Below are 22,067 nucleotides of genomic sequence, written 5' to 3'. Positions count from 1 at the left end.
TATTGTATGAGAAGAAACAGGTGTGTTGGACCCTGCCAAGGTTGCTGATAGAGAATTTTAAAACCATTCTGTCTTAACTTTTCTCTTTAACCCTGGCTCCAGAGCTTTAAAGATGTCTCTGCCTAGAGAATTTTAAAACCATTCTGTCTTAACTTTTGCTCTTTAACCCTGGCTCCAGAGCTTTAAAGATGTCTCTGCCTTCCCTAAGTGACAGGAGCACCTTTTGCTTTAATGTGATGATTCATGGTGTGACCTCCCGAATAGCTTTAGGGTGGGGCAAGTCATTGGCCAGACCAAGACAAGAAAGGGTTTGAAACTTTCAGTGTCACTCTTCACTTCCCTGGAGGGGACATGACAGAGATATTGATCACCAATAGATGATAATTTAAGCAGTCTTGCTCATATAACAAGACTACCATAAAAATCCCAAAAGGCTTGGGTACATAGCACTGAGTTGCTGAACACTGAGGTGTGTGGAGGTTGGCACCCCTGGAAAGGCATCAAAGCTCCCCAGCACTCCTGCACACATTGCCCCATGTGTCTCTTCCACCCTTGAGTTAATCTGACTCCTTTGCTAATTTTCCAGTAATCTTATGTAAGAGATTGCCCTGCATCCTTTGAGAGCATCCTACAAAGCCATTAAACTCAGAGCTCATGGCAGGAACCCTAACCCATAGGTTGTCATAAGGAAAAGTGACAACCTATGACTTGCCGCTGGCATCTGAAGGGAGGAGGCAACCTTGTGCTACTGAGCCCACAGCCTATGGGATCTGACACTGTTTCTACAGACATTATTAGAGTCACTTTGCTTTAGAGGACAGTCAGGCGCCACCCATAGACAGTTGCTTTTGTATGTGAAAGGGGCTAAGGTGGGGGCATCCCATCTACCCCCTGATGCCAGCAGTGTATGTTGCATGAAGACTAAAGATGAGAGGGTAGGAAAAGTGAGTTTTCCCTTTAGATACCCATCTTCTTGCTACTGCCTGTCTGGCCAGTGGGAAGGCCTGATGGGCCCCAGGCTCCTGTGCTTTTCCTGGCTCTGAGTCTATAAAGGCCTCTCATGCAAGAGGTGAGCTCAGGGCAGAGGAGTGAGCTCTGGGCAGAGGAGAGGCTCTCGGTAGCTCTGACTAGTCTATCTCCCATTCTTTCCCACCGCCGGGACCCACCATGGCTGTGTGTGCTGGTGCTGCTTGCCGTTTTCAGCGTTGCCTTGATCTTGGTGCCTTTCATGAGTCACTCAACCATGACTACGTGTGGGTCTTGACTTTGCCCCCCCCCTTGGGTGTGGCTTTGGATCCGTGGGGACACTGGAAGATTCTGGTCAGAGTATATGTAACAGATGAAATGGTTGTGGTCTTTGGACCAGTCTGATTTGTATGTGTCTTTCACAATGTGCAATTGTCAGCTCTTGGATTTATAGCCTTTTTCCAGCTGTGCCAAACACCCTCTGTTCCTCTCTGCCCAAGAGTGTTTGGCAGCACCGAGTCTTGCATGGAGTAGTGCCGAGGGGAGATTTTTCTCTTCCAGGTCTCAACTCTGGGTCCAGGTTCAGATGCATCATTTGGGTAGCAGAAGAGGCGCTCAGACAGAAAGCACCAGGGCCTCTTTTAAAGTGGGAGAGAACAGGATGGCTGCAAACCACTGGAGTAGTCGTAGAGGGTGACATCAGAGCCTGTGGTGGATTCTGCCTTAGTGGAGCACATGTTTCTCTTTTGGTTGTTGCCATAAAGTCTGCTCCAACCTCCCCCATCCCCCACAGCTGGCCCGACCTAAAGCAATTGCAGATGTGACCTAACCTGGCACCGGGTATGTAACAGAATAGCAGTTGAAGGGCTGACATTCTTGACATTGTCTTCTTTTTCTAGGATGGGGGTGAGAAACCATCTTCAGGGGCAAAGCTGGTAGCAATTGAGTAGATTCTTGAATTACACATGAACGTCCTCACCCGTAAGAACCCAGTCCTGTGGTTTTGATCCTCTGATAGGTGTTGCACTTTATTCTTTTTCATCAACAGATAACATCTTAAGAGGCTAATTGTGGCCAGCATTGTATGGCAGCAGGACATTGAGCCAAGCACAGCCTTCCCCTGCAGGAGCTTGGGGTGTCTGGGGGAGACCGGTCCCTTACAGCCATGGGGCTGGGTGACCTGGTGATTCACACTTTCCAAAGTCAGTGGAATCCTGAGAAATGATGAGAATGAGCCCTGGAGGCAGGAGAGGTCCTGCCTGCCTCAGCAACTGGAGCTTTCTGCCTCAGCTTTTGCTACCCTAAATGAGAGGTCTGGGCTGAGTCTTTACAATTCCTGCCACCTGAAACAGTGAGAGAGGTCCTGACCCCAGAGGCTCTGTAGGAAGCAAGAGGGAAAAGCAGCCAGCCAGAACACAGGCTAGGGGGCTTATGGCCCACAAAGAACATAGAGCTCTCTCCCTCCCCCACTTTTTTTTAAAGATTTTTTTACGTGTGTGTGTGTGTGTGTGTGTGTGTGTGTGTGTGTGTGTGTGTGTGTGTGTGTGCTTGCGTGTTTGCCTACCAGTACGTTGGCACACTGTGTGCATGCCTGGTAGCCTTGGAGAACCGAAGGGGATGTCGGATCCCTTGAAACTAGAATTAGAGATGGTTGTAAACTGCTATGTGGGTGCTGGGATCTAAACTCGGGTCCTCTGTGTATAAACCAAGGATCTCAGCACCAGATGTATAAACTGATGACCTGACCGATCCACAGTGTGGTTGAGGAGAAGGTTTTTATTGTATATCTGAGGGAAAGGATGGTCAGAGGCATCTGGAAGAGTCCAGAGCAGAGAGAGAAAGTAGTAGACTAAACATGGACAGAAGACTAGACCAGGCTCTGAGAGGAGATGGGGATGGGGAGAGGTAAGAGAGAGAGGAAGACAAAGAGTGGAGGGGGGCAAGAGAGATGCCAAATGAGTGAGCACATGGCCAAAATGTTTTTATGGGGATGAGAAGCTGGAGACGTTTAGGCTGGGGGTGGGGTGAGAAGAGCCCCAGGCAGTTTTGATAACAAGGAAGCCTGGAGGCCAGCTTGTACCAGTAGGCACCCTAGATAACCATTTGTTTGTCCTGATGTTTTTTTGACGTGTCCCTCTGGAAGAGCAGCCAGTACTCTTAACCATTGAGATATCTTCCCATTCCCCTCTCCATGCCTTTTATAAATACAAATATAGTGTATTGTGTGTATGTGCATTTTTTTCCCCTTTGTGTATGGGTGTCTTCATGTGAGTGTATGTGTCAATGCCCATGGAGGCCAGAAGAGGGGTTAGATTTCCCTGGAGCTGGAAGTTACAGGCAGTTTTGAGGTACCTGGTGTGGGTGCTGGGGATTCATCTTCTGGAAGACCCACCCCTCCATCCCTATGACCCTTTCTTCAAAGATCTAGTCTGCATCTGGCCCACGTTCCTAAATACAGCTGTTGTTACAAACATCTATACTTCCTGTCCATCTATTCATTCAGCAAGACCCTGTGCCACATCCTGGAGAGAGAAGGTTCACAGGGCACTGGGAAGGCAGATCTGCAAATAACTAGTCCCATTCGGTGGAAGAAGATGGTGTGTCGAGTAGCACTTCTGTGACCTTTGGCCAATTAAAGAATGGCACATTGAAGAGGAAGTAGCTTTCAGAGAGATAGTATTTTTAGAGTTGTAGAAGCACTTTGACAGTTTGTTGCAGAGAGGGACGAGTTTTTGTGGAGTATTTTCAGCAAGCTGTGCAAGTTTGTTGGGCAAACTGCATATTTCATGTATCCAAGCTTAGCATCGCGTGCCGGAGTTAGCGAGTGAGGGGGGTGAGGGCTAGGGTGGGAAATCCACAAAAGCAAGCAACACTTTGGCTTGCTGTTCATGGGGCAGCTTGGCTCTGTGCCTCTCAGAGTGAGTGAGTCCTGCTGTCTGTATTATAAACAGACTTTTTATTTTAAATGCCTGATAAGATATGACTTCCAAATAAAGCCAGTTACATCATTTGGCCTGTTTCTAAAGTAACATCTTTCACAGAGACTTTTAAGACAGGGTTTCTTTATGTAGCTCTGGCTGGCCTAGAACTTGCTATGGGGACTAGGCGGGCTCCAGCTCCAGCTCCATGGAGATCCATCCACCTACCTCTCTCTCCTAGGTGCTGGGATTAAAGGTGTGTGGCATCACACTTGGAGAATTTTTTTAAGGGCAGTGTGTGTGTGCGCACGTGCACGCGATCTTAATGTTATTATTCTTTGATATTCCATACACGTATACAATGTATTTTGATCTTTTTCTGTTTGGCCCTAGCCCTGTAGCATCTCCTACTAAAAGCTCCTCAGTTAAGTGTAGGCTCTCCTGAACCCCTCCTCCGTTTCTGCCAGAATTAGATTTGCTTGGTTTTGTGCAGATAACCACAGTTGCCCCAGCTTCCTGGGTGCCATGGCCATGTCGTGTTCAGAAGACAACATGTCACAACACTCTTCCCCATTCTCTGGCTCTTACATTCTTTCTGCTCCCTCTCCTGTGACATTCCCTGGGCCTTGAGGGGGTGAAAGGGTGATACACATACCCCACTTAGGGCTGAGCACTCGCTGTCAGTAATTCTCTGCACCCTGAGCAGCCATGAGCCTCTGTGCCATCTGCTGCCCCCTGCAGAAGGACCTTCTCTGGCCAAGTTTCAGGGCAGCGCTTATTTACGGATATGACCATAAACACCTGGAAGGCAGTGTGGCAGCATGATCATTTAGCAGAACAACTGGTTACTGGTTGATTTTAAAAGCATTCCACAAACCTTGTATAAACTAAATATACGTGGTTATCTGACACCCAGGTAAAAGAGCAGATCCCAGCTGGGCATATTGGCTCGTGGCTGTAATTTCAGCCCTTGGGAGCTCGAGGCAAGAGCATTGCAGAGTTCACCGCCAGTCTAGACTACGTAACAAGACCATGTTTCAGAAACAAAAATATATGAGAAAACACAGCCACAGAACGACGCTGTCAGCACTGGGAAGTTCCTTGTCGGGCTCCTTCTATCACTGTTCCCCAAGGGTAATCATTGGTTCTGCCTGTGGCTCTGTCACTTAGTAGCAAGGATACATTCTGAGAGACACATCCTCAGGCAGGTTCAGCATTGTGCAAACAAAGAGATGTAAACCTAGATGGCATTATGTATGGCATGTCTCAGCTGTCTGCTGCTGCCCTTCACTCCTGGGCTACAAACCTGTGAAGATGGCACATACTGAATACTGCAGGCAGTTGTAACAGTGGTGACCATTGTGCCCCTGATCAGACAGAAGATAGATTAACAGCACTAAGTGATGGGACATTTCCAGCTCCCATAATCTCATGGGGCCACCATTACAAATGATCTTCCATGGACCAGAATGTCTTTATGAGAGAATAAATATCATGTGTCTGGCTTCTTTTCAGCTACATTATATACTTCAGTGTCATTTCACACAGTTGTGTGTGAGTCATGGTCACTATTCTAGGTGCTCTGCTATGTGGATATACTGAGGCTTGCTTTAGTCTATTCTGATATCCATAGACTTTCGATTGGTTTCCAGAGTCTTGCCCTTAAGTTGCTGTCGATTTTCTTGCCATTGCCTCTCTGACCTGCACATTTCTGTTGTGCAAAATCCTCAGGGGAAGCTAGGACTAACCTGAGTTTTAGAAGACATTACCTATTGCTTTTCCAAAAACCTGCACCAGCTTCTACTCCAGCCAGCAGTGTGAGGACCCCAGCTCCTCCCCAGCCCTCCAGCACATGCTACTTTCAGTCTTCTCTCTCTCTCTCTCTCTCCCTCCCTCTCTTTCCCTCTCTCTTTCCTCCTGCTTTGACATATCATTTTTCCTTAGTTTTTGTTTCACTCAACATCTTGGGAAGCTAGTCTACAGAGAAGAGCATATCCTTTGATAATGTAGTTTCAGGCTCATACGTGATGACCTACTAAGGGATGGGTTTGAGTGTGACGAAAGGCATAGTGGGTCCTTACTCAGGAGAGTAAGGAGCTAGCCTGGAAGAAGACAGGAGAAGTGGCATTGGGCTGCTGTCCTGATCATGCGTGCATGCCTGTGTGTGTGCATGTGTAAGCCCAAAACTCAGAGAGCACGTGGCTAGATTTCAGTAACTGTGTACCTGAAATCAAGGGTAGAGATGAGAGGTGGCTCTGAAGAGGCAACAAAAAACCTTTTGAGGGAGAGAGTGTCATTTGACAGATGGACCATTATCAATCATTCCAAGCTCACAGAGGGAGGCCACAAGCCATGCCTACCAAGATGGTGTATGTGAAGCCTCCTGTCTCTTAACTTTTGCCTTTTGAGTTAGAGGAAACCATGGGACATGAGAAAGCCACCCTGGAGAGGGCCTCGCTGCAGCTGTTACTAAGTACTGTGGGCTTCATTTTCTCCCTTTGTTCAGAGCATCCGGTCTAAAGTGGAGCTATCAGTCTGGGATCAACCGGAAGACCTTAATCTCTTCTTCACCGCGACCTGCCAAGATGGTGTATCCTACCCTGGTCAGAGGAAGTGTGAGGGTCTGAAGATTGGGGACACGGTAAGTGTTCACCCCTAGTTTATATGAGTCCTTGTTCGCCTGGATAATTATTCTCCTGATAAATTTTGTAGCTTCTTGGAGTCCTCTGGAAGCTTGTGTTCTGCCTTCGGTTCAGCCTCCTTCCAAAGACTGCTGTGTATTTTGTGTGCCAGACAAGTTGACTGTTTCAAGTTGGTAAAAGGGAAATACAAGCTGGGCTGTAGTGGTGCACGCCTCACTGACACTGATTGAGCCCTTGGCGCTTTAACCACTATTGTTTTAGCTTGACAGGGATGCGGTCAGGTGGAGGAGCATAGACAGGAATGTAGGAGACATGGCTTCCATTCCTCATTTTCCTGTTACCACTGAGCCATCTCTCCAGGCCCCTCCAATGAGCTTTGATGGCCATTCCTTTCCTCAGAACATAGAGTAAGGGAAAGCTTCCTTGCATACTTCAGGGGGCCTGGGTAAAAACAACAGTATCTTCTGGACACTAATGCCAGCCAACATGGCTGTAAGCCAGCTCTCCCAGCCTCAGGAAGACCTGGGAATATCTGCATACATCTAGCCAGGACATTCTGTCTAGGCTCTTCTCTGTAGTTGGAATTTTCTTTGGATCTCCAACCAGCTCCCAAATAAAAACACAGAGACTTAATTATGAATGTTCGTCCTTAGCTTAGGTTTCTCCTACTAGCTCTTTTAACTTAGTTTAACTTGTTTCTATTCATCTACGGTTTGCCTCATGGCTTTTTAACTTCCTTTCATTCTGTATGTCCTACTTTCCTGCTTCCTCTGTGTCTGTCTTTCTGTCTGTCTGTCAGGCCCTTGGTGTCTCCCTGGAGTCTCTTTTTCTTTCTTCCCCAAGCCTAAATTCCTCCTACTTAACTCTCCCTGCCTGGAAGTCCCATTATACCTCCTCTCTCGCTAATAGCCATTTGATTTTCATTAGACCAATCAGGTGCCTTAGGAAGGCAAGGCAAAACAGCAACACATCTTTACATCTCTGTATCCCACCTTTTCACAATCCTATAGTGCTGCCTGACCACCAAAGGAGGCAGTTCAAAATACAGTCTGGAAGGTGAGAAGGCAGGGAGCCCTAATGATTAGGAAGCAAATCCTTCTCCCAGACAGATTTTTCCAAATACATTTCACTCTTTTTTCTTTTTCTTTTTCTTTTTCTTTTTCTTTTTCCTTTTCTTTTTCTTTTTCTTTTTCTTTTTCTTTCTTTCTTTTCTTTTTTCTTTTTTTCCGAGACCCGGTTTCTCTGTGTACCAGTCCTGGCTGTCCTGGAACTCACTTTATAGAACAGACTAGCCTCAAACTCACTGAGATCTGTCTGCTCCTGCCTCCCAAGTGCTGGGATTGAAAGCGTGCACCACTACAGCCCAGCTTATATTTCCCTTTTACCAATTTGAAACAGTCAACTTGTCAGGAGAACCATTACGAATAATTCTTTATGGTAATTAACTTAGAAGTCATTCAGAGAACAAAAAAGTGATGTGCTTATCACTAAACTCCCATTCCATCTTTTCTATTTATGCAAACAGGGTTTTTGTGCTTAAATTTCTGTGTACAAAATAGAAATGATGATAATCCGTACCTTCAGCAATAAGTCATATTAGTCTACAGATTATCAAGTGTTTCTTCAACCACCAAAGAGCCTCTTTAAATAAAACTAGAATAATCGTCCAAAGTTGTATTTATATTGTTTAGATAAATGATAGTGAGTTCTTAGTCAAGATGAATTAAGAAAAAACAAAAGTCTTGTTGATGTCATGGGGTTTAAAGAAACAGCAGTAGGAGCTGGTGAGATGGCTCAGGCTTGCTGTCAAGCCTGGTGATGACCTGAGTTTGATCCCTGGAACCCACACAGAGGAGGGAAAGAACTGACCCCCACAAGTTGTCCTCAAAACTCCACACATGTGCCATGGCATGCACACCCCACGCTCAAATTAAACTACAAATAAATGTAAGAACAAAACAAAACAGGCAGTAGGTAGATAGCCATAAATAGAAAAAGAATGTGTGAGTGACTTTTTTTTTGTGAGTGACTTCTATAGGTCTCTGCATGGGATGTGTGGGGCAGTGTCACTTGGCAACAGTCAGATCTGTGGCTGAGGAAACAAGCTTTCTAGAAGGGATGGTTTGACCGAGTCGTGGGACATAGATTGTCTGTTGTGTTTATTTTCCATCGGCAGGCCCACTTATCAGATGTGACAAGGCCACAGAGCTGGAGCAAACAGCTTATCTTATAAAACTGGAAAACTAAGATTTAAAGATCGTTTTAAAATCTAAGTTATAATTAATCAGTTCATTATAATTAGTGTCTTATATTTAAAGTATTAATAGGACACAGGGAATGTAATAATAGTATTTTTTGTTTTGTTTTTTAAGATAGAATCTCATGTGCACAGTGAGTTTTGGGCTAACCTGGGCCACATAGTGAGACTCTATCTAAAAAGAACAAATGGCATACTAAGGGACAGTGAGATGGCTCAGAGGGTCAAAGTGCTTGTTGCCACGTCTGATGGACCACTTGAATTCAGTCCCTGGAGCTGACATTGTGGAAGGAGAGAACCCATTCTGCAAATTGTCTTCTGCCCTACACATATGTTCTATGTCACATGTGCTCCCTGACCCAGGCTCCTTTCTCCACCCAAATAAAGACATGTATTATAAAATACTTAAGAGCATGCCAGTTGGGGCTGTGTTAAGAGAAGATCTTTGGAGCCCTAGAGGTAATGGTGCCACTCTTCAGTTTTATGGTGGAGTCTTTTAACAGGGGAAAGTGACAAGCAGATGTCACTATGAATTAACTAAATACAGCAAAACTGTGCTTGTTGAAAGTGCTACCATGAGTCAGCATGGATCTGAAGTCCATTAATATGGTCTTAAGCAGGAAATCGCAAGGATCGTCCATTTGAGGTCCCTCGTGGAATTCAGAGAAAGCACATTTCATCCCACAGTGGGCAGGAAACAGATGGGACAGTGAACGTTTCTGTGTTCCTCTCTTAGTTTCCTCTGAGGGAGACATTGCTGCCCTTGTGACAGATTAGGGAATCTAACAGCATTAGTGAAGTGAAAGTGCAAAGCTAAGGCTCTCTGTTCTGTAGCGCGCACCCCACACCACCGTTATGTCCATGGTCCATTCTGCCATATGCATTTCAAAGGACAAGAGTCAGGACAGAGTGTGGTGATGGACAGGGACCCTCACCAGAGAGCAATCTCTCGGCGTCCTTGTCATAGCGAGCTCATATAGCCATCATTGTTGGTGGGCATACAATACCTTGTGGTTTATTTGCAGCCCGAGGATGGGAATGAGCTGAGCTGCCCAAGCTCACACAGCTCCCTTATAAGCAGTGGACTCCCAACCCAAACCAACGGAATTTCCCACCCAGACCTATTCATCTTACCAATCACAGTCTTCTTTTTAAACATTTATTTATATTATGTGTGTTGTGTGTAGGGGTCAGAAGACAACTTGCAAGAGTGTGTTCTCTTCCACTGTGTGGGTCTTAGGAATTGAACTCAGGTCCTCAGGCTGAGGGGCAGGTTCCTTTACCCACTGAGCCATCTAGCTAGCCCCTGATTTCTGTCTCTTACAGCAGCTTTTCTGTTAGCTATATTTCTCAATGTTAATGTGTAAAAATCTGAGGCTCAACGAGGGTCCTGAGTAACTGGTCCCAGGTCCTACTTCCAGTGAGCAGCAGGCAGCAGGACCCAAGTCACAGTGATGCCACAGTCCAGGTCTTCTCCATAGGCCTCAGGCACAGTGGAGTAAAAGATTCAGAGGCATGGGTGAGATCATTGTCACTTACACTCCAACCACTCGCTAGTGTACAGCTCTCATTTGTTTGGCTGGGAGAGCTCAGATGTTGTCCGGAAATCAGGAAAAAAAAAAAGTGATTTGAAATGGAAATTTTTCTCAACACTTAGAAATCTCTGTTGTAATGGGATGATTTTTCAGAGCATTTGAAATAATATAAAGACAGCATTTTCACCAAGCTGATTGCCTTTGGCCCATCTTTCTTTGGGATCCAGTGGCCATAGCCCTATGGAAATAGCAGCAGGTCCCCAGGCAAGCCCCCACTGGCCCTTTGTCTTCTCTCTGTCTCAGTATTGTCACGATGTCCAAGGGCCACAGTCACATGGTCCTCTGGCAAGAGCTGTGTGGGTTTTGTTGTCTGGGTATAGATGGCTGCACAGAGCCTCTCTTTTTTCTGAGCTGGGTGTGTCCACTAGGGTCATGCAGAAAATGAGGGAAGGTCTTTCTGGAGTGTGCAAGTCTGGTGCAATGAAATGTGAAGTCTGAAAATTAAGAACTTTAAGGGGCAGCTGGATGTGGCAGTGCAGACCTTTGATCCTAGCACTCAGGAGGCAGAGGTGGGTAGATCTCTGTGAGTTCAAGACCAGCCTACAAAATGAGGTCCAGGACTGCTAGGGCTGTTACATAGAGAAACCCTGTCTTGAAAAATCAAATTAGAGAGGTGGGTTAAGTTGCTTATTGTTTTTGTAGGGGACCCAAGATTAGTCCCTAGCCACCTATGTTGGTTGGCTTACAACTGCTCCCAGGGATCCAGTACCATTTTTTGGACTCTGAGGGAACCTGCCACACACACACACACACACACACACACACACACACACACACACACAATTTAATTAATTGGTTAATTAATTTGTCTTTTGGGGTCCTTCACCTAAGTTCTCAGGTGGTCCCTGTGCATTCACCAACAAGCCTGACTGAGTTGACCCTGGGAGTTGGTGTTCTTGGGAACTAGCTTTGACAAATCAGTGTGCAAGTGGCTGGCTGTCCAGCCAGCATTGGCACCCTCACCAAAGGTCCCAGTGAGCCACTGTCACAGCCTTCTCATGGGATATCCCTGTAGCCTCCTGCTCTTATCCATTCCTTGAGGCCCTGTACTTGGGGCCCACCTCATCTTTTTGTTTCATTAAGATCTGAGTGGACTTGGCATCTGCAGAAACCTGGGTTGTGGGGGTTTGGACAACCCTTTTGAGAGGGTGGGCTTTCCCATTGGAGAGCAGGAACATCCCAATGAGGTTAAGTCACCAGTCTGGCCAGGATGGCTGCCGCATCTGTGACCTTCCTCTAGACTGAATCAAGACCTGGGGAGCCCTCAGTATCATGCTTGTCCTGAGACCTCGGTTACCAAGGAAGGGAAGCCAAGAAGTTATATTCTAGTACATTTAGCCTCCCGGGGTTCAAACTGAACTGCAAGGACTGGTGAGCAAAACAGACCTGCTTGCTGCTCCTGACCATGCTTTTTTGTTTTTTGTTTTTCAAGACAGGGTTTCTCTGTAGCTTTGGAGGCTGTCCTAGAACTTGCTCTGTAGATCAGGCTGGCCTTGAACTCACAGAGATCAACCTGCCTCTGCCTCCCAAGTACTGGGATTAAAGGTGTGAGTCACCAATGCCGGCCTCCCAACCATGCTTTTCATAGCACTCCTGTGTCCAGCAGGAGCCAAGACTCATGGCTGAAACAGACAGTGTGTCTCTCTGGTTATCAGACCTGCAGGCCAGGCAGATAGACCTCTGGACAGAAGCCTTGTCCGAGGAGGCCCTGAGACCCTGCTGGGAGCCAAACCTCTTGACTTCTCGGTCGGGCCACAGTGCGTGTTCTGGCTCCAACTCACAGGCTCCCGACACTTCCACTTACCCTGGTACATGTGGGCAAGTCTCTCTCCTCTCTCTCTCTCTCTCTCTCTCTCTTTCTCTCTCTCTCTCTCTCTGTCTCTCTCTCTCTCTCTCGCTCTCTCTGTCTCTCTCTCTCTCTCTCTGTCTCTGTGTCTCTGTGTCTCTGTGTCTCTCTCTCTCTCTCTCTCTCTCTCTCTCTCTCTCTCTCTCTCTCTCTCTCTCTCTCTCCCCCTCCCTACTTCCTTGCTTTCTCCCTTGACAAAGGTGGGTCTGCATGGGGAAGGTTGTGTTCACCAGAGTCAATAGCAGTGTGCCGTTGGCCCTTGCTGCAGGCAGTTCCTCTGCAGTCTACTGAGTTCCTGAGCTCCAGCTCTTCATTTCCCATGGAAAGTGGCAGGATGTAGCAGCTTTGTGCTAGTCACTACGAAGGAATGACGTCAGCCTCCAGAGTCTCTGCTTCCCTTCATTCTTCATGGCCCCATAGATAACTTTGTTCAGGCTCAACCCCCTAACGCAAGCTCAGCACATTCCCCGCCCAAGGCAGAAAGCTTTGGACAAGCCTATGATGACCACTTTGGGGGTCACCATCATGCTGTCTCTTCCTTGAGTGAGTCTGCCATTCTCTCTACCCAGATCTTTATATGAGCATCTGCCCTGTTCCCCTTTCTATCTAGGAGGTGATATGCTAGGAGAATTCAGGCCTGTTCTAGGTGAGCACAACACACACACACACACACACACACACACACACACACACACACACACCTATGTAACCAGGCAAGTTCTCAATCCCTCTGTCATCCTTGACTCCCTTGAAGGGAAGACAGTGTCTTCTGGGGTATATGAATGGCCAATGCATTGTCATTAACAGATTTCTGTGTTGTGTAAATCCCCCATCTTGTTTCCTTTCCTTGAGAAACCCTGGACTTTGGAACTCAGGTTTGAACTTATCAATTGCTTCCCTTTTCTTCCCTCTCCTCACCCTCCATAACGATAATGGATGTGATGGCATTATCCTTGTCTGCATCTGGTTTGCTGGCAAGCCTGACTCAGGCTTGTCTTGTTCAGTATCACAATCCTGAGTGTCCCCATATGCCACAGAATCTGGGAAGAGGCCTTTTGGAAATAATGCTCAGAAACAAATACTTAAGAGTGCTCATAAATGTACATAATCACAAGTGTCCACCAAAGCAGGCTTACAGGGATTCCCAGGCTGTTCTGAACCCCGGAATGATCTGAGGGGTCCTGGGAAATAAAGACACTGTCCCAGATAGATGGGTCCACTTGGAGGAGTGGCCAGGCATGCTTGCTTGAGGAAGGGGCCCCCTCTTCCAGAGGAGTGCATCTCGGTGAGGTACCACCAGTGAGTCCATGCCCACACAGCTGCTTCCTCTAAGGAGGGAGGAGTAGACTTGGTCTTCGTCATGGTCTAATTCCTGGAAGAATCAAAGCGAGCCTCCTCCTAGTCTCCCTTAACCTCCAGGCTTTGTGAGCAGCTGTGATGTCACCTGTCATCCTGCTAGGTCCACCTTGTTGTCGAGTTCCTTGCTGTTAAGAAACTCTTCCCTAAATGTTTCTTTTTTTTTTTTTTTTAAGTGTTCCTGTGTGTGATAGCTACTCAGGCAGGGAGTATCCTTTGCAGCCTCAGGACTGTGGGCTGATCAGGCAAGATACAGCTGTGAGAACCATGCTTGCAGGGAACTGGGGCTGGGACATGAAAGGGGCTTTCAGCTGTGTCATCCTGTCTCTTCTCCAACAGAGAGGGAAACCTCTTTACTGTGGGTCAGGTGGCTGCTCTCTGCCCTGCAGCTCCTGCCAGGGGGGTGCCACCACACCCTAGCATCTAGCCCAATGCCTGGCATAGACAGTCTATATTGGTTGAATAAATGACCTTTGAGATGGGAGGAGAGGTGTGGACAGCGGTGGGGGTGTTGTGAAGATGGGTTAGGAGATAAAGGGGGAGTAAGAGCCAGGTATACCTTACTCCGCATGCATTTCTTTGGGGCCCCTCTCCTCAGGGTCTCTGAGATGTTGAGAATGGACATTAAAGACCCATGCCCAGTTCCTGTTGAAAATTAGCATAACCAATTGCTCTTCTCCTGGGGTTGTTGAGCCACTATCTCTCCTTACCAAGGTTCCACCTGTGTGCTGGACAGGGTAGCATTCATAAGGGGGATGTGTGTGGCCATGCCCCCGGAGGGATGGGAGCCCTGGCTCGCTGTGGCTATGATGTCTCCTCTCCTTCTCACCAGGCATCCTTTGAAGTGTCCGTGGAGGCTCGGAGCTGCCCTGGCAAACACACAGCTCAATCTTTCACCCTGCGCCCTGTGGGCTTCCGGGACAGCCTGCAGGTGGAAGTCACCTACAACTGCACATGTGGCTGTAGCAGAGGACAGGAGCCCAACAGTGCCAGGTGCAGTGGGAACGGAACATACATCTGCGGGCTCTGTGAATGTGACCCCAGTTACCTGGGCACCAGATGCGAGTGCCAGGAGGGGGAGAACCAGAGCGGGTACCAGAACCTGTGCCGAGAGGCAGAAGGCAAGCCTCTATGCAGTGGACGCGGGGAGTGCAGCTGCAACCAGTGCTCCTGCTTCGAGAGTGAGTTCGGAAGGATCTACGGGCCCTTCTGCGAGTGTGACAGCTTTTCCTGCGCCAGGAACAAGGGCGTCCTATGCTCAGGTAGGCCTCCAGCCACCACCTTTGCTCCCGGCCAGACCCAGGCCTGGATGCTGTGTGGACCCAGACCTGGCCCTTTTCAGGATGGTGGTAGAAAGGGTCATGCCTGTGACTATCCTAGGAGAAGACCAAGGACAAGCCCTTCTTGCCAGTGGCACAGGGTGGGTGCCCACAGGTGAAATATAGCATCAAGTCTGAGGGAGTCTGCTTTGGTCAGTTCTGGCAGGATTCGGCTGCATAGTGCACCTGATGGGTGGGATCAGCCATGAAGGTAACGTGTGAGATAGGGACCACATGTGATGGCGTAGCATTATGGGATGTTACCTGTGGAGCCCACAAGTGTGTAGATGTTAAGAGGAGAGGGAGCTTCCTGTAGTCAGAGCTCCTATGAGACGGGTTTGAACACCTTGACAGGGGTGGAATTGAAATGTATCAAAATTGTTGTGTAAAGCGCAGGGCATAGGAGTGTCATGGATAAAGGTATGTGGAAAGATTGGAATCCATGTGCAGACTCTGTGACAGATCATCCCCCCACCAGTGTGGTGACACATTGGTATTAGCTAGCCGGTCCTATCTCGGTTCATAGAAAAAGTGGGCTCAGGGAGCGGCAGGAGTGCTCAGCACATGCCTGGCACAAAAGCAGGACAGTGGCTCCCATGGGGGTCAAAGCGACGCCCCTGGGAGTGGCAGTGCCGGGGTTAGCCTTGGGTTGTGTTTAAAAAACTCCGCATGGTGGGATGGAGTTTCTACTCTGCTTAGCATAGTAGATGCACTGGCTGGCTATGTTGGTGATGGTATTTTATTGTGTTTTCCTCTTGAGTCCGGAGTCGGATATAACCCTTGGGAATGTTTTTGATCCAGAATGCTGCTCAGCCCGTGTTGCTCGGGAGCGGATTTGCCCGTGCAAATCCATCTGCACGGTTTAATAGCCAGAAACTTCACTTGTCTTGGACATTGGTTTTCCCATCTCTAAAACTGGGCCAACATTGCTTGCTTCTGCCTTACTTTGAGAATGGAAGGTGAAGTCATAAAACAAGGATCCCGAGTGAGCAGAGCCTGGCAGGCACGGGGCAGTTGGTACAGGATGAGTGAGTAGACCTCTGAAAACTGGACATTTTCACTGGTTTTCTGAGCGATCACACTTTTGTATTCAGCCACCAGAACCCACAGTTCTGAGTTAATGTCTTATAGAGTTCTGCCAAAGCACGTGTCTGAAAAATCCCTTCTCCCATCTAACTCTGTGACCTCGAGGCTCTCCGGGTCATGGATTGAGAGACTAGAGGGGTACCAGGTGGGAAGTACAGCAGCTCACTAGCTTCCTAAGATGGGGTGTCCCCCACTAAAACACAAAAGTTAGACTCAGCCCTTAAAGAACACTTGGGAAGTAGGAAGTTGATGGGGGTGTGGTCAGGTTGTGCTCTCTCTCTCTCTCTCTCTCTCTCTCTCTCTCTCTGGTGAGCAGGATTGATGAGGACCATCTGGCAAACCAATCAAGGGGCCTTTTTCTCCCTCACCATTTCACGTGCACCCCCTCCCCCACCCCAACCCCTCCGTGTTGTCAAGAGAACTGTTTTTCGAGAAAGTGGAAGGTTTATTCTTTAACCTAGAATGTACTGACTGGTAGAAAGCAATGTTTGAAATCATCCATGCTTTCGTCACTCTAAGGTTAGTTCCTTCCCTTCGCAGATTTTTCCTAAGTTAGCATCGGTGTCTACATATGTTTTCATGTCGTGTCATTTGCCCTCCCTTTCCTCCGGAGAGGAACTCACATTACTTTAGTAAATTGCTGATTAGAACATTCTTGTCTCTTCATTGTACGTCCAGCTAGACCTTCCGTCTCTTCACTTGAAAAGCCACGCTAGTTGAAACATGAAAGCTCTTCCAGGTTTACCTGGAGAAGGAGGCTCCTGCACTTAAGGTCACTGCACTTAAGATCTGTTCATTTAAGAACCTGGAGCAAGCATGGTTCCAGAGGGGGCATAATGACACACACTCCTGCAGGGAAGGGCACCTCATGCTTCTTGTCTCTCAGACCATCTGGCCTCTGGACACAGCTGAGCAGGGGTGAGCAGTTGCGTCCTCCAGTTCTGGGTACCCTGGTCAGCCTGAGCTTCCGCACTGGAGCTGCACACACTGGTTTAGGTTCTTGGGGTGGCTGCTCTGTTTGGGGTTTTTGTGGGAGAGAAAGCCTGTTTCCTAAGAACTCTGCTCCTGAAGGTGCTGACTCAGGCTCTCAAACCATCAGCCTCAGTGTTCTCTGGCACTTCTCCTCACCGCGGCCCCTCCAGTCCATCCTGGAAGTGGGTCTTGTGGTTGAGGTCTGTCTTGGGAAGGGGGGGGATGGGCAGTGTCCAGGAAGAAGTTGCTGAGGCAGAGTCAGGGCCAGGATTGGTGGGGAAACCCAGATAGGCTCCTTTCACTTTGGGTTCTTTCTCTATGGGGCTTGCAGTCCTTGACCCCTACTGAGAGACAGGAAGAGGGAAAATGCAAGAGGCTGGGGGTTTGGGATAGGGTTCCCATCATGAAAACAGCAGTAAAGAGAGTGCAGTGAGTGAGCAGTTGTTGCTGTTCTTACCGACACATCATCACGGGACTCTCGCTGTGACTCTCCTCTGGCCTCTAGAAGCAGCAATTTACAGGATAGCTCTGTCCCCAAACCATTTCCATGTGTAACGGGAGTTTTACGAGGCCCTTGTGAGGGAGTCTATTCTTCTGATTCTTGGAAAGTGTTGACCCTTCAGAGTTTCTTTAAACATGAGAAGAGGTCCGGGTCTTTTCAGCTACTTTTAATGCAGTAAAAGTAGACTCGCTCAGACTTGGTGCTTCTCGGTGATTCCTATGCCTAATGGTCATCTCAGGGCCCTAGTTACTCTCTTATGAAGCTGTTGAGACTACATTTAACAATCTGATGGCCAGCCTGCCTCTTGGGTCTCATAGAATGAGAAATTTAAAATCTAATCAGTTGCAAAATTTTGAGCAGACCTTTTTGATTTTATGACTCTGAGGCCCCCAAGGTACATTATAATAGGGTTGTATAATTCATACTCCACTTTTATTATGTGGTAGATAATGAGAACCCAAAGGACACCTGTAGGTCTTTCCTAGAGATGGAAAATGGAGTATGACACTTGAGGCATCTTTGCTAATAAGCGAGCCAGAATCCAAGAATGGATCCTGGGTTTGCCGACAGTTCTCGGTAGACTTCTTCGGGCCTCTGTAGCTAAAAGACCCCATGATTAAAGGCCTAGTTCTTGGTGTTTGCTTCTTACTAAATGAAACACCGTTTATGACGACATTTATCCAGCTATGTCAAAAAGAACTTCTCAATTCACAGAGATTAAGTAGGGCTTCCAAATGTAGCCTCTGAGGACGGATTGTTTGCTTTCAGGAAAGATAGGCTGGAGGGTGAGTAGGTGAAGCGTGGAAGAGGGGGCAGTAATGGAAACTATTTTTCCTCTGAAAATAGCAGAGTCAAGTTTTGCAGACTGGCAGGTAAACTCGGGAGACTGGGTGAGAAAAAAAGACTCAAGTAATTTGAGCTTTAAATGCCAAGAAAAGAGTTACTGGGTAATCAGTTCATGGGTAATAGACCTTCATGGCATGCCTATCATGAACCACCTCTCCGATCTGCTTCCGTCTCTGATCTCAGGTCCTAACCCACCACTGCATCAGTCTTAGCCACCACTGGTCATGAGGGGTATGCAGTGATACTGACCTGAATGGAGTCTTTGGGGAAGAGCATCCAAGAGCACCCTATCTCCCTGCCAACTGACTGTCCCAGAGTCATCTCTGTTGGCAAATCAGATGCATACATTTTGATGAGGAACCATTTCCTATGGTTCCTGCTGTCTACAAGATGAAGTCACTATGACTTCTTCAGCCCTAACTCTCTTCATTCTCATCTGCCACACATGGAAGGTAGATCACAAACTGTTGGTCCCCAGAGAGGTAGTATTCAGTTTAGTGATCACTTCTTACTGTGTCTTGTAGTTAATTAGCTATCGACATACTACCCCCCCCCCCGCCGCCGCCACACACACACACACACACACACAAAGCTTTACTATGAATTCAAGGAGGGGGATACTCTCAGCCATCATAAAGATCCAGAACCATACTGTAAGTAATAAATAAACAGATGCTGATCAGAAATGTCAGAGCCAGGCATGAGGTTACACACCTTTAATCCTGGCACTTGGGCAAAGGCAAGTAGATTTCTAGTTGGTCTACATGGCAAAATATATTTATTTATCTAATTAATTTTATGTGTGTGTGCCTGTGTATATATGTATGTACATTGGATCCCCTGGAACTGGAGTTATATATGGTTGTGAGCTGACATGTGGGTGCTGGGAACCAAACTTGGGGCCTCCGCAAAAGCAGTAAGCACTCTTAACCACTGAACCATGTCTCCAGACACTAGAGAGTGACCCTGTTTTTAAAAAAGTATGCCTTAGCATTCTTACAGATTGCTTTTATTTTATTTATTTATTTATTTATTTATTTATTTATTTTGTTTTTGGAGACAGGGTTTCTCTGTGGCTTTGGAGGCTGTCCTGCAACTAGCTCTTGTAGACCAGGCTGGTCTCGAACTCACAGAGATCCGCTTGCCTCTGCCTCCCAAGTGCTGGGATTAAAGGCATGTGCCACCAATGCCTGGTGCTTGTGTTATTTTTAAGACAGGCTCTTACCAGGTGGCTGGCCTGCAGCTCACAGAGATCTGCCTCTGACTCCTGGGTACTAGGATTAAATGCATGCACCCTTACACCCAGACTCTATAACTTGTAACAGGGCAAGCCTACATGCAATTTCCACAAAAAATTCTTGAAGAGCACTTTATCAGTGAGCCAAGATCAAGGCATACTTTAACCCCAAAAAGGCCCTCCTGATGGTATTGCCACCGCTGTGGGCTTCTTGTGAAAACTCCTAGGAAAATAAGAAGTTTTTTCACATACTTAATCTTGTATGGAGATACTCATTGATGGGTATATTCAGATTCTACTGTCAAATATAAGCTTACACATGTGCACACACAGAGACATCATGTGTATGTGTCCACAGACACCCATGCACACACATTGCTTCCCCTCTCCCCAAAGGGAAAACATTGGGAACTCTAATAGCAGTTTCCTCAGTCACATGGTCCAGATGGTCTGGGTCTCTTATGCAGGAGTCAGCCAGCCTCTGGCAGTTTGTACCTGGAAAAAACTATTTGGAAAAGTCACAGATGAGTGATAATAAACAACCTGGTGCTCCCAAGGACACGTCAGTGATGTCTCATTTTGTTTTAGGCATGTTGCTACCTGCCATTCAGTAAGAATCTGCTATGCATTATAATTGATTGCCCCTATGCCAAGCATTATATTCTGCATGGATTTCTAAGTTTTTGTTGCCTCTGAAATTTTCCACTGGGGTTGAAGAATGGGCGCATAAAACACTGAACGCTTCTCCCTGCATTTCTGGATGTTTGTGCGAGCTTGAAAGATGGGAAGCAGTGGGGCAGGCCATTCTGAGCACCTGCCTTGCCCCGTGCTCTGAGCTCAGCTCTTGGAAATGGAGTTGTCTCACTGCTCAGGTTACCAGAGATTCTGAAAGGAGAATGATCTAAGCATTGGGTCATTCTCCCCCGCCTCCATCACCCCTTTCTCTCTGTTTAGGAACGGAAGTGAGCAAATAGAAGGCCTCCTTCCCAGGGTTCTGCCTTTGATCAGGCCAGATCCATAAACTCATGAAGTTTGTCTTGAGAAGAACGTAACAGCTTTAATAAGCAAAAGATGCAAATTTAGGGAGCCCATGAGGATGCCAGAGCTTGGCAAGCTGTCATGCAGGTATAGCTGTTATTAGCCATTGAACGTCATAGGATAATTTTCAACTCTAAAATCTAGAAGTTTGAGAGACCTCTGGTGGTGGAAACAATTATTTCTAGTGGCGTTTTCTCTGTCTCAGGAGTTGAGCCAGCATTTTTGTTTGGTCCTAATTTTGGAAACTCGAGTGCATTCGATTATTAGCAGGGGCAGGGCAGCATCTGAGAGTGTCCTTTGAGGTGAGTGTCCCCTCCTCTAGGAGCACTACCCTTGGAGCATCATCCGCATTCATGTTCTACTTTGGGGAAACTAAGGCCTAGAACCTAGACTAAAGTTTCTTGAAATTAAAAAAAAAAATTAAAAAGTGATCTTGCTATATTGCCCAGGCTGGTCTTGCCCACTGGGTTCAAGCAATCCTCTTGCTTCAACCTCTAGGCTAGCTGGGAGATGTGTGTCACCCTGTCTCACCTGTTCCATGCCTTTCTTGACTACAGCTTCAAGCCAGAAGAGTCTTGCACTGCCTTTTGCATTGTGGCCATTTCTTCCATGGTCGCCATATTTTGACTAGCTCGTACCTTTGCCCAAACCTTTGGATTCCTAATTTAGCCCTCAATACCATCATCCTAGCATTAGCCCACATTTCTAAGTCTTACCTAGTTAGTCTTTATCATGCGCAAAATTTTAGGAACTACTTTGTCTGTTTTCCTAAAATGAGTCCCTCGAGTTAGATTCCATCACTCACAGCAGACCAGGGCTGAAGGACACACATGGGTAAGGCACTGAACAAGGTTCCCATTGTATTTTTATGACTCTTGTTTGAGAAAGGCACAGGGTGCCTGCCTTTCTCTGGATTTGGTGGATGTCTGGCTGTTGTTATTATGTTGAGCCCACTTTCTGTAAATGAACCTTCATTATTAGCCTAGCCTATGAAGGTGGGCTGCTACCAAGCTTATGGAGTTGCTACTGTCCTACCAGTACACAGTTGTACTGTTACAGATGCTGCTACCGGCTCAGGAGGATGCTGTGAGCCACGCCCTCACTGATTCTGGCCTTAGGCCTCCGTCTAAGAAGTCTCCCTCCCCAACCATAGTGGGCTCTTCTCTGACCAGCTGCCTTCCTGCTATCTTGTGGCTCAACACGGCTCCTGAAAGCCAAGCTGCAGTGTGTCCCACACACGTGACATTTCAGACCAATTCTGTCTGGTGAGAATTCTGTGCCAGTCTCAGTGGCTAGTTTGGAGTGGAACTGGGCAGTGGTCACCAACTGCAACAGTATGACAATTTTCCAGTGGTGTGACCAAGAGGGCAGTGAGTTCACACACTACAGATGTGTCCCGTATCACCCCAGGGTGCCTGTCAGGCAGATAGGTTAATTAAGCCAACCCTAAGGTGTGGAGCTGGGGTCCCTCTTTCTTTTGGCAACAG

General features: G+C 47.3%; 1 protein-coding gene across 2 annotated transcripts in view; it reads left to right on the top strand.

The window, feature by feature from the left end:
• The window catches only part of Itgb5 (integrin subunit beta 5), a 121,460-nt gene that overhangs the window by 79,264 nt on the left and 20,129 nt on the right, over positions 1-22,067 (top strand). For both annotated transcript variants that reach the window (XM_027412795.2, XM_027412794.2), the window contains exons 9-10: positions 6,391-6,525; positions 14,413-14,842. In XM_027412795.2, coding sequence (XP_027268596.1) covers positions 6,391-6,525; positions 14,413-14,842 — 565 coding nt within the window. The remainder of the gene's footprint in view (positions 1-6,390; positions 6,526-14,412; positions 14,843-22,067) is intronic.

Source organism: Cricetulus griseus, chromosome 4 (assembly GCF_003668045.3).
Source record: "Cricetulus griseus strain 17A/GY chromosome 4, alternate assembly CriGri-PICRH-1.0, whole genome shotgun sequence".
Classification (NCBI taxonomy): domain Eukaryota; kingdom Metazoa; phylum Chordata; class Mammalia; order Rodentia; family Cricetidae; genus Cricetulus; species Cricetulus griseus.
Note: the sequence above shows the minus strand (reverse complement) of the source record. Positions and strands in the feature narration are given on the sequence as shown.